General features: G+C 57.4%; 1 protein-coding gene across 4 annotated transcripts in view; it reads left to right on the top strand.

Annotated features, from left to right (window-relative positions):
• Positions 1–11,380, top strand: part of CXXC5 (CXXC finger protein 5) — a 36,444-nt gene extending 25,064 nt beyond the window's left edge. For 3 of the 4 annotated variants that reach the window (XM_074552003.1, XM_074552002.1, XM_074552001.1), the window contains exons 2-3: positions 4,609–5,682; positions 10,332–11,380. In XM_074552003.1, coding sequence (XP_074408104.1) covers positions 4,897–5,682; positions 10,332–10,376 — 831 coding nt within the window. In that variant the 5' untranslated portion in view covers positions 4,609–4,896 and the 3' untranslated portion in view covers positions 10,377–11,380. Of the gene's footprint in view, positions 1–4,608; positions 5,767–10,331 lie in introns of all 4 variants that reach the window. The other variant, XR_012582775.1, reaches the window with a different exon arrangement.
• Positions 11,381–12,676: the final 1,296 nt, after the last annotated feature.

Here is a 12,676-nt window from a genome sequence, read left to right on the forward strand (position 1 = left end):
GTCCTCGTCCTCCGTCTGCTGCGGGCGGACAAAGCCACCGCCCCCAGTGCCCACCCAGCGCCCAGGGATTAGAAAAAAGGAGAATTTTGATTTTCTCCTTTTGTTTCCGGAGCCTGGAGCAGCTCGGCTTCAGCTTTGCTGCTTTCTTCTCCCTTCACGCCGTGTCTGTGCACGGCTGACCAACCGGCGGCTTTGCTGGGAGCAGGGTGATTTATTTAAAATTAAAGGAAAGCAGAAGTTCTCTCTTGAAGACGAGACTTTTTAGGTCGGCGGGAGCTGATGGCTTTCCAGCCATGCAGCGAAAACACAGGGGAGCCAGCTGGAATTTGCAGCTTGTCATTTTTTTTAGGAAAAACGAAGCTCCTCTCCTGCTCCCCTCTGACAGTGAATGGTGCCTGCAACTGAGGGGACTCTCAGCCGGTCTCCCTGGCTGGCAGGGGTTTTTCCGGACCACCAGAGATGATCCTTTTGCAACCTTTATTTATTTTGGCATTGTCAGGACTATTGCAGAGCAGTCCCCTGTGTGCTGGGGTGCAGGGAGCCCTGGGGCAGAGTGAAGGAGGTGAGGGGTGGTGTAGGGCTGAGAAATGGGGGAAGACCCATGCAGAGGAGTATCCCATTTTTTCCCCACCAGGATCATGGGAGAGCAGAGCTGCTTTGCCCCATCTGAGCATTCCAGGCTGGTGGGAGGCAGGTCTTTGGGATGACCCATGGAAATCATAGAATCACAGAATGGTTTGGGTTTGAAGTTCCTTAAAGATCATCTCATTCCACCCCCTGCCATGAGCAGGGACATGTTCCACCACACCAGGTTACTCCAAACCCTGGACTTACTGGGTAACCCTCCAATTTGACCTGTAACATTTCCAGGGATGGGACAGCCACAGCTTCTCAGGACAACATGTTCCACACGTGCAGTCCCTCACCTTGGGACCCCCTGTCCTTTGAACCTTAGCCACGGCAGGGTGTTGGATGCAGGGGAGGAACAGTGTCCTGCAAAGGCTTGGGAAGCCCTGGTGGTGGGTTGGGGCCTCCCGACCTTGGTGGTGTCCCCTTGAACCCTGGCGTGGCTCCAGGCTGTTAAGCTGCCCCGTGCACAGACCGGGCCGAGGGAGCCCATCACGTGCCCCTTAATGCGGCGGCCGGCCGGGACTAAGCACCTTCTGACAGGGACCCAGATGACGCTGCCCGGCGCCTTCCCCGAGCGATGGGGGCCGGAAAAGGGGCAGGAACGGCACGGGGGGGCCCTCACCGTCTTTACTCGGGTCAATCATAAAGAAGGGATTAAGATCATTAATTCCTCCCCCCGCTGCAATTAACGCCGGGACCGTGCAGCGGCTGGCGAGGAGCAGCGCTATCTGCTGTGCTGGGTGGTCCCGCGGTGTCAGGGTGGGGGACCCCCCTTTGATGTGAGCTAGCCACGTACCCCGCATTACCCCGGTGTGGGGACAGCGTGGGGACAGCCCTGTCGCAGCTGGCACGGCCGCGGTGTCCGGCGCCTGCTGGCGCGGTGGCCCCGGGGGCTGGAGGGCAGCGCCGGGTGGCTGCAGATGGTGGGAGCTGGCGGAGGCGAAGCGGCGGCCGGGACAATGGGGGATTGTGCGGTGGCGCCGCTGGCACGGCTCGGCACGGCTCGGCGCCGCACCCCGTGCCAGCAGCGGGCACTGCCTTGCGCCGCTGGGGCTGAGCGCGGCCACGGCGCCGTGCCCGGTGTCTCCGTGGGTGCGGGGGTGGCCCTGTCCCGCAGCCGGGGGTGCCCGGGGGCTGTGCCAGGCTGTGCCAGGCTGTGCAGCCATTGCCCCCTGGGTTCCCGGGGGCTGTGCCAGGCTGTGCAGCCATCGCTCCGCTGGGAGGGGGCGGCCAGCGGGGCCTCAGAGCTGCTGGCACTCGATCCGTGTGGCATGGTGGGACCAGCCAGGGAGGCTGGACGGTGTGGTGGCTGCAGAAGAAGATGGGAACTGGTGGAAATGGTCACCACGCCGTGGCTTCAGCTGGTGTCCTTCTCACTCTGGCACCTGGAGCCCGCTGTGGGGCCGTGGGGAGACCCATGGGGCAGGACCCAGCTCTTTACAGAGCATCTCCAGCAGTCGAGGCTGGGAACCGCCTGTGGCTCCCTGGCAGCCCCGCGGGACCGTGGTTCTGATGCCCCGGGGCAGGCGGGCAAGGTGGCAGTGCCGGGCAGGGTGGCAGTGCCGGGCAGGGTGGTAATGCTGGGCAGGGTGGCGGTGCCGGGCAGGGTGGCGGTGCCGGGCGGGGTGTCAGTGCTGACCAGGGTGGTAATGCTGGGCAGGGTGGTAATGCTGGGCAGGGTGGCGGTGCTGGGCAGGGTGGCAGTGCTGGGCAGGGTGGCGGTGCCGGGCAGGGTGGCGGTGCCGGGCAGGGTGGCAATGCCGGGCAGGGTGGCAGTGCCGGGCCGGTCTGGCCGGGCCCGTGGCTCCGTGCACGGCGCGGGGCGGGCGGAAGAGGCGCAGGGCCGCAGGAAAGGCGGCCGCGGGCAGGCGTGAGATAACAGCACCGGGCGCTTTATCTCACATCCTCCCGTCCGGTGCTTTTCCTGCCGCGCTCCCCGCTCCGGCCCCAGCGCCCGTTGCTGTCGGCACTGAGGTGTGACCCGTCCCAAGGTCCCCAGGGACAGGTCCCCCACCTCCCTGGCAGAGGGGATGGGTGGTTTAGCTGCATGGCAGCAGCTCGCCCATCTGCCCAGCACCCCGTCATCCCTTTGGGGTGTACCCCGTCATCTCTTTGGGGTGCACCCCACCTCCCGGCTGCCCAGCATCCCCTGCCTGGCGCGGAGCGGGATGCTGGGGAAGGGCAGCCCGTCCTGCCGCCGCAGCCCTCCCTCCCCACGTGGCCTGGCTCCCGGCTGGAGCCCAAGCCCTGCATCGATCCGCGCTGCATCTTAAATCCCGCAGCAGCTGAAGCAAGCGGTTTTCAGCGCCAGGGCGGGGGGGTTTCTCCGTGGGCGAGCCGGCTCTGGCACCGGAGTGAGACACCGGGGCTGCTTCCGCAGCCGGTACCACGGTTGTTGGCACAAGGACCTTGCCCCCATCAGCGCTTTAAGGGTGATGCCCCAGCTCTATCCGTGGGAAAGGGTCCTCCTGGGCTATGTGGGGTTCCTGGGGTTGCACTGGAGAAGGGGATCCGAAGGGTGATGGATGAGCAGGAGTGGGGAGTGGGGGTGCAGGATGCTCCTTACTCTGCTGCATCACCCCTAAACAGGAGTGAGGGTCTCAGCAGAGCTCTCCACACGTGGCCACATCCCTGTCTGGGCCCTGGAGAGGAAGGTGCTGGGACAGCCAGGATGGAGGGGTGGGGTGGACAAGGGGCCTCCTCCCAGTGCCACCCTCCCCCAGCTGCCGCCGGGGTGGGGACGTGGGTTCCTGCTCCATTAAGCCCTGCAGCTTTTCTCCTCTAAAGCCTGATTACTTGGCGGTGCCTGTGTGCGTGCGTGCTCGGAGGGAGGAGGAGGAGGAATTTCACAACAACAAGTGTTTGCAGCCACACTGGACCCAGCTGCCCCGGAGTTGCCCCAGGGACAGCAGCATAGCATCCGCTCCGGGAAGGCTCTTGCTGTCACTGCTGAGCCCATGGCGCTGCTGGAGCAGCTGGGCATGTGTGCTGGGCATGCTGGGGCATGGCAGGAGGTCAGCACTGGGGCATGGAGGTGGATGCTGTGGCACCCTATGGGGTTGGAGGTGGGCACTGCAGCTCCTGATGAGGCTTGGAAGTGGATGCTGCAGCTCCCTGTTTGGTTTGGAGATGGATACTGCAGCCCTTGGTGGGGTTAGGAGGTGGATACTGTGGCTATCCATGGGATTTGGAAGTGGACATTGCAGCTCTTATGGGAATGTGGAGGTGAACACCATGGCTGACCATGGGATTTGGAAGTGGATGCTGGAAGTGACTCAGAATTGGATGGTGCAGCTGCCTGTGGGATTTGGGGTGAACACTGCAGCTGTTGGGGTTTGGAGGAGGATGCTGTGGATCCCTGAGGCACCTGAAGGTGGACACTGCTGCTCTCCATGTGGCTTCCTTCCCCTGCCCTGTGCTGGCTCAGGGACAATGGTCCAGGAGGAGAAAGAGGAGGAGGAGGAGAAGGGGTGAAGCCTAGCCTGAGCTGGGTGAGCAGCATCCCTGGGACTGTGGGAGCTGGGCTGTTGCCTCCATGGCACTCAGCCTGGGGGACAAGGGTGGCTGCAGGGTGGGAACCAGGCACCCCTTGCATGAGCTCCAGCTCCTGGCCCGGGAGCATCGCGCTGGCGCCTGCGGTGCCATCCGGTGTGGGGCCGCACGCCGCTGGAGCGGAGCGGGAGATGAGCCCCGTGACTTCCCTGGGGCTGCTGTCCCTGGGGGAGGAGAGCTGGGCACAGAGAGCCTTTAAGTATCAGAGTGCCATTGCTACCAGGCCAGGACTTCCCCTGTGACCCCCCACTTGTGTCTGGATGGCGACCCTTTTGGAGAGCAGCGGAACGGATCTCCACCGAGGTCCGTTCCCTGGTGTTCCTTTGTTCGCGGCGCTGAGATTTTCATGGCAGGGGGAGGAAGAGCCGCTTTGAAAAGCCTCTTGGCTCTTGCCAGCGCTAACTCTCTTTTCTTTTCTCCTTGCAGAGCCGCGTGGTGTGTCCCAGAGCCGCAGAGTATGTCTGTGCACTGAGAGCACCCTGAGTCCTCCGCAGCCCACGCGGGAGGAGACGCCCCGTTGATGCGCGGCCCCGTCTGAGCGTCCCTGGTGGCTGGCGGGCCAGTGCTACCAGAAGGGCTTTGGGGGTCTTTCACTTTGGCATTAGGGTGGGTTTTTGGGTTTTTTGTTGGGGTTTTTTTTTTTTGGTTTTTCGTCTTTTTTTTTTTTTTTTTTTTTAATTTTGGGGTTGGTTTGGTTGTTGTGCTCCGGGCACCATGTCAAATTCGGGCTCCCATCAAGACACTGGGAACAAGCCAGAGACGGAAAAAAATAACCAAGATGACTCTCAACCCCCTGTCAACTCCGAGAGGAGGAACAAAAGTGGAATAATAAGTGAACCTTTGAACAAAAGTCTTAAGAAGTCCCGTCCACTCTCCCACTATTCCACCTTTGGTAGCAGCAGCTCGGTAAGCGAACATTCAGAGAAAGGCAACCCCTTAGCTAATGGCAACGATGCGACTGTGGATAAAAGTCATTCTACCTCAAAGCACAAAAACATCTCTAGTATGCTGAGCAAATTAGACCGGATGTCGGAGCTCTCCTCAGAAGGACAGACCGCCCTCCAACAGTTTGCTCAGTCGACAGAAATGCTCAAAAGAGTGGTACAGGAGCATCTTCCTCTAACAAGCGAGCACGGGACTGGTATCTCTGACATGGAGGCAGTCTCAGCTGCAGAGACAATGAACGGCCCCTCTGATTTTCCTTACCTGGGGGCTTTTCCCATCAACCCAGGCCTTTTCATTATGACCCCTGCCGGCGTGTTTCTGGCAGAGAGCGCGCTCCATATGGCTGGCTTGGCAGAGTATCCCATGCAGAATGAGTTGGCATCTGCCATCAATTCGGGGAAAAAGAAACGGAAAAGATGCGGCATGTGCCCGCCCTGCCGAAGACGGATAAACTGCGAGCAGTGCAGCAGTTGTAGGAATCGCAAAACTGGCCACCAGATTTGCAAATTCCGAAAATGTGAAGAACTCAAAAAGAAGCCTTCTGCAGCACTGGAGGTAACCGGCCCCTCTCAGGCACCCTAACCCCTCCTCGGGCTGCGCTCCTGGGTTTGGATCTTGCCCTAGATAATAAAACACCTGGTACTTCTTATTTTTTTTATTTTTCCCTTTTCCATTAACAGCTCTCACCCTGAGATGTGTGCTCTGCCCAGTGCCCCCAGTTCCCACTCCCTGCTATGTACTGGGGTTGATTGATGTGGGGAGGAGGGCTGGGGTCTCTCCTTGGGCACGCTGGACTTTGCTCTCTCCTCTGCAAGCACAGGCAGCAGTGGGGTGTGTTGGTGACAGCATCCCCTGTCCTCAGCTTCCTGAGCTGGGGAGCAACATCCAACCCCAGAGCAGGGGGATGACTTTTTGGGGCAGACCTTGGGGTAATTGGTGATGATCAAACCTGTGGCCACAGTTCAGCCAAAGCCCAGCCCCTCAGCTCACTCTGCTCCGAGCAGGAGCACAACAATCCCTGCTTTTGGGAGCAAACTGCTGCAGTGTGCACTGGGCAGCATCCCCAGTGCAGTGGCTGTGCTGGGTCTCCCTGGGCCAGGATGAGTCCCTGAGGCAGCAGCTGGATTTCCTGTGGCAGCAGTGCTGCAGTCCCCACTGGCAGTGCTCCTGTTTCAGCACCCAGCAGAGCCAGGCACATCCCTGCTCCCACTGGGGATGTCCAGGTGCCCTGGTGCGGGCCAGCTGCTCGGGCTGTCACTGCCCACCATGCCTGCTTGTGGATGTCCTTGGCTTTGGAGGAGAGCCATTTGATTGGGGTGCCACCTTGCCAAATCCACTGGGGAGGTGTGACATTCATGTGGGGACTGCAGGGAAAGTCTGTTGGCTTGGGTTGTGTGGGTCTGAAACTCATTTGGGGCTGTGGGCAGTTGCTGGTGGCATGGTGTGTCTGGGAGCTGGGTGCCAGCAGGGCAGGGGTGCCCCATGCACACCCTGCTCTGGCAGAGCCTCCCTCTTCCTGCACACCCAGGTGCTGTGCTGAAGCCAGGTTTGATTTTTCTGTGAGCTGGCCCCACTCTCAGCCATGCTGGTGTGCTTCCTCCTTCTGTAGAGGCAGATGGGCTAAAAAGTCACCTGGACATCAGCTGGATCATGCCTCCTGGCACAAGGGCTTTGCCCATCCTCTGATGGTCCAGATGCAACCAAAGCCCGCCGCTCCCTTAGCCACGTTCTACGTTTTTCAATTAGCATCAGCTCTGAATGAATACTGAAGGGAAAAAAAAAATCTATTTGGGCGGTGGGGATGAGGAGAGGGGGACTGTGTCTTTCAAAAACCGCTGTATTGCTAAATTATATTCTTGTTCTAATTTGCTGAGTCAGTGATCTGGAAAAAGGGAGAAAGAGAAAAAAAAGTTCATTTCTTCCAAAGAGTCCTAAAGCGGGTCAATAGACTCTGAGCTCGCAGCAGCCAGAGCAGTCGCTCCCTTCTCCCAGCGCTGGGTCTGGGGGTGATAAACAGCACCAGGAACCTATGGAACAGTCACCCCTGGGATGGATTTCTCCATCTCATGACTGGCTGGGAAATTGAGGCCATTGAAATAGGGTTCTGCATCTGCTAGAGCTGGGCCCCACTGGAGATGAGCCCCATCCTCCTGGGCATGACCAGGTGTGTTGAGGGTCTAGAGCAATGCCACCGTGCAGGTGGGATGGACACCTGGGCAGGTGTGGGTCACTCCAGAGTGTCACCATCTCCTTTTCATGACAGACCATCCCCTCCCTCAGAACATCCATTCACAATGTGTGTTGACCTCGGTAGGAGTGTACAAGGCAGGGACAGGGACACCATGACCTGGTGATGTCCCAGGTCACCTGGGTCAAAGCTGAGTTCTTGAATCTCACCTGCCAACCAGCCTTGCTCATACACTGGGCCAGCTGTAGGGCAGCCACCAGCAGCTGTGCTGTGCTGGAGAGGGCCAGGATGCAGAGTTCCATGGAGTGCTGGTGCTGGTGGGGTGCCACCACACCCCTGTACTGGCCACTGGGACAGGAGAGGCCATTCAGTGGCCTTTCATATGGGGCTGAATCATTCACAAGGCTTTGTGAGGCATTGTCCCTGTCTGGGGGGGCAGTGCCATTGCCCCCAGAGGAAGGACAGTGACTCCGTCCTGCCACCCCTGTGCATCCAGAGGAGTGTCCTTGGAGAGCCCACACAGGAGCTGCAGCTATGATTAAACATTGATCTAAAATCAAGCAGTAAAAAAAATAGAATTAAACCTTTATGGTGGCGTAAAAAAACAGGCTAAATCCCTCAGTGGCTGTTAAGCTTTATCTGCACATCTACAGAGCCTGAAGAACCGGTCACTGCTGGTGTCCCGCTGTGCTGGGGCTGCCTGGGGCTCTGGGACCGGCCAGGCCAGGTGCTGGGAGCAGGCAGCAGCACGTCCCTGCCCTGACCAGGCTCCTCTGGGCTCTGCCAGCCCCAGCAGCCCTGGCTGATGCTGTGGGGGCTGCTGGCCAGCCCTGCACAGGTCACCCTGGCCTTGTCTGCAGAGCTGCAGGTCACATGAAGGCCACGAATAGTTGGGGTTTGACTCATCAGAGCTGTTCTCCACCCAGAGAAACCGTGCTGAAGAGCTCTGGTGCTCCTGATAGAGCCAGTGAGGGTCATTGTCACCCTCATGTCAGCCTCACAGACAGACTCCGGTCGTGGAGGACAAGGGATGAAGGTTTTAAACTGAAATGGGATAGATTTAGGTTGGACATAAGCTAGAAATGTTTATGATGAGGGTTTGAGGCCCTGACACAGGGTGCCCAGAGCAGCTGTGGCTGCCCCATCCCTGGAAGTGTTCAAGGCCAGGCTGGATGGGGCCTGGAGCAACCTGATCTGGTGGAAGGTGTCCCTGCCTGTGACAGGGGATGGAATGAGATGATATTTAACTCTCCTCTAAACCATTCTGTGTGTCTGTGATTGTGGGGATGAGGGGGATCTCTCCTGGGCATCCAATTAGAGCTGCTTGTCCATTTTCCTTTAATAATAAAGGAGCAGAGGTATTTATCAGACATCTCCTCCCAGACCCATGAGGAACCCCCTCTCTTTCTCCCCTTTCCTCTCCTCTGGGGTGATGGATCTGAGTCTGTGGCCCTTGCTGGAGAGTCCACCCTGCTCTGCCTGTTCTGCACTCGGTGCCTAGGGTGGGATCCAGCGTGGTCAGGGTGGAGTGCCACAGCCCTGTGCATGGCTGGGCACAGACACTTGTGCCTTCCCAGGTGTCTGATTATGTGTCATAGACACCTTGGGGACGGGGTGATGCCTGTGACTGCCCCAGCTCAATGTGCTCCCCAACATGGGCTGGGAGCAGGAGAGGTGGGATCTGTCAGCAGCCTGGTGGGCACCACCAGCTCCTGCCCATTCTGCCCTTGCCCAAGCCCTGTGTTTGGGTTGTGCCTGTGGAAGGGGACACCCTCCTGCAGGGATGGGGTGATGCTGCTTAGGTGTTTCATTGAGGCTTGTTGGTGTCTTGATCCAAGAAAAGGACCCAGTGAGATCTGGCTGACTCCTGCATGGAGTTAGGGACCAAAATGTGCCTGGTTTGACTCTTAGGATGCTACATGAGGTGTCGCAGCCCTGCACATGGGCTCAGTGTTGTACCCCTGCTTGCCCCATGGCAGCCAGTCTGCTGGGCCACACCTGTCACTGTGGCCTGTGGCCTCTTTCCCATTGGTGTCCCTTGCTTGTTTGTAGATGTGGGACCTGAAGGGTCGTCTCAGGTGGTTGTGCGGTGATCCTGTGGTGATTGTGTGTCTGGCTGGCACAGCTTAGCCTTGTTTGGGGCTGTTGGCACTGAGAGACATTGTGGTCCTTGCATATCCAGCCATGTTCTCATGAACACTGTGCAGGCTTTCCACCTCATCCAGATGGAAAATGTCCCTGGCTCTCCTTCCAGAGTACCACAGTGCTACTGGGGCTTGGCCCCACACCATCTTTCCTAGAGGTGGCTTCTAAGAGATCTTGTCTGTTGTTGGGCCCTTTGCTGGCACTTTGTGGGGTTGAGCCTGGTGGGACTCATCCCTCTTCCCTGTCAGGTGCTGAGGTACCTGCTGGTGCCTGGGGTTGCTCTGCTGGGGTCAAGGTTGTTCCCTGAGGCTGAGCATGTCCCCTGTCCTGCTCTGGTGTCCCCAGGCCCATTCAGCTCCTACTCCCTACCCCAGTTTCCATCCAAATGCGCTCCTAAACCCATCTGGTGCCTGGGCTCCTGTCCTCTGAGTGTCTGTCTGTCCATGGCAGGGACTGTGGGGGCTGGCAGAGAGGGGACTGTGCTGGGCTGTACCAGGCCATGCTGACTGCCCACAGCCTGGCCACTGTGCTCACTGCTGGTCTGAGGGGAAGCCAGGGGCTGTGCCACTGTGCCAGCTGCAGCATGGGGACATGGGGACATGGGGACATAGGGACACGGGCATGTGGGAACAATGGCCCACAGCCAGGGAGGGGTCCTGCTGGCGTTGTGGGTTGGAAATCCTGGGATGTAGAGCAGCACCAAAGGGTGCTGCTGAGCCTGGGCTGGATCCATCCCGAGGCTGGGACTGGGGTGCTGGGGTGGGGGTGAGGGGTGGCTGCTCAGCCCTGGTGCTGCACACCTGTGCTGGTCCCGACCTAACACCTTGTCCCTTCTTCTTCTGTCCCCCTCCCTGTCTCTCTTCCTTTCCAGAAGGTGATGCTTCCTACAGGAGCCGCGTTCAGATGGTTCCAGTAGGAACGGGAATCCCAAAGCTCTGTCATCCAAGTGCAATGTCACTGCTTGCTTGTGTTGTCTCAGGCAAGGGATTTTTGGCTGAAATGAATGGATGCACCTGTGTCTCTTTAGAACCAAAAATATTTTCTCGCAAATCTCATTCCTGTTTTTATAATTTTTTTCTTTTTTTTCCTTTTTTTTTTTTTGCGTTCGTTTTAACATCTTCGAGTCCTAGTCAGACATTTAACTGCTTTTCAAATAAAAAACAAAAAAATAATTAAAAGAAAAAAACAATGGATCTGTAAAGTACCAAGACTTAATAGACAGAGTATGGACAATCAGTTTCTTTCTGTGTTTTGGTGTTGATGTTGTTTATGTGTGAAAGATGCAGTACTTGTGTAGGGAATGTAAATTTACAGTAACCTTTTAAAATCTAGTTACTAATAAGCACTACTGTAATTTAGCACAGTTGTTTAATTGCACCCTCATTTATACTTTTTATTTGATTCTTTCCCATCATACAATAGAGTGGATAGTTTCTAGAATGCCTCAACTTCATGTTTATAAATGAGAATATGTTTAAAGCGATGTAGTATCCCTTCTCCTCGCCATTCACCTCTGGAAGTTTAACCCACAAGAGGGTCGATATAAATGGTGGAAGAAAACAATTGCTACACAACTGGCGGAATTCAAAAAAAGGAAAAAAAAGAGTAAAAAAAAGGCAAAAAAAAAGTCGTTGTTAGTTTATTAATATAGAACAAGAAATGCTGCGTACAGAAAATCCTCCTAATTGCAATGGTTTACTCCTAGAAGTAATTTTTGTAAACTTACAGAAGTTAAAATCAAAATAAAACAAATATTGCAGGACCTGTGCTGAAGCAGTTACGCAAAGTGATATTTCTCTTCTGTTCACCCCCCCAGTCTCTCCAGCTCTCTCTCCATCATTAAATTGAAATGCTGTTTGTAATGTTTTAGCGATCCAGGCTGTTTTTGTGAATAAAATGAATGCATGTTTTGTGTCATGATTTCCAGCTTGGTTATTTCTCTCCCACCCCTCTGTCCAGCCCCCCAGCAGTGGTGGTGGCCCACGTGCTGTGGTCCTGCTGGCTGTGGGGACCTTGCCAGTGACAATGCCAGAGTGTGTGGGACGGTGTGATGAGCTGAGCTGGAGTCGCCCTGGCTGCTAAATCCCTACAGTTAATCCTGGCAGTGCCTGGGCTAAGCCTGCCTTGGCTCCTCCCGGGGATATTTCCTTGACCTGCCTGGAGTTTTACCCAGCAGTGCCAGCACCATTTGTTTTGGTGAAATAATACTGAAGTGCAATATTGCATTGAAATGCAGTGAAGAACTGCTGTGAGGCTCGTGTTGCTGGGCCAAGTCTGAAATGAGCTCCCAAAGGTGAGTGGGCCCTGGGATGGCTCTCCAGCCTGGCCACACGTTGGTACTGGAGCAGGAGCTGTCTGGGGTGGAGGGGATGTTGGATGGGTTAGCCATGGACAATGCTGCCAGTGCCTGGGTGCTGTGTTGGGAATCACGCCAGGCAGGTGGGCTGGGAACCTCCTACCAGTCCCCCGGAGGTTCTCCAGGGCCCTCCCAGCCTGGCAGGAGGAAGATCCGGCTGGAGCCGGCAGTGCTGGCTGTGCCTTGCCGGGAGGAGGGAGCGAGAGCCTTTGTCCCCAGCTCCAGCCAGCGTTTGGGCCAGCATCTGCTGGCCAGATGTGCACCCGCAGGAGGGGGTGACGGCGGTGCATGGGCTCTGTCCCTGCCCGGCAGCGACCTGCTGGCATGGAGCAGAAAGCCCTTGGGGAAAGCTGCCCCAGATGCCTTCTCCAGCAGCATTCCCCCCAACTGCTTCTGCAGCTCAGGGTGGTTTGGAGCCCAGGGATCCTGGTCACAGCGGAGCTGAGCCCTGGGCTGGGTGTGGGAACCACTGCAGCACATGGTGACAGTGATGGAGCTGGGCCAGTGTGGTGAGTGACACAGCTCGAGGCCTGCAGGGACAGACAGACAGACCCTGGTCGTGCCCCAGCAGGGCTCTGGTGCATGGTTCTGCCCCGACCAGGGTGGCACTGGCAAGGGGCTGCTGGGAGCTGGTTCCCAAGCCCTGCTGCTCCACAGCCGAAAGCACTTAGCAAGAATGTGGTGGGGGTGTGCTGGGAAAAAGGAGTCTGGTTGCTCTCTTTATGATTGTGGCTAAGGGTTGGGGCTGTGTGAAGGCACAGTCCTGGCACCTGGAGGGAGCCAGCCCCTGCCCCTTGCTGGGAGAGTGTCCTGGGAAGCAGAACACAGAGCCCCCTCCCCAGCCCTGATCCCCTGGGGAC

The sequence above is a fragment of the Zonotrichia albicollis genome, chromosome 15 (assembly GCF_047830755.1).
Source record: "Zonotrichia albicollis isolate bZonAlb1 chromosome 15, bZonAlb1.hap1, whole genome shotgun sequence".
NCBI lineage: Eukaryota > Metazoa > Chordata > Aves > Passeriformes > Passerellidae > Zonotrichia > Zonotrichia albicollis.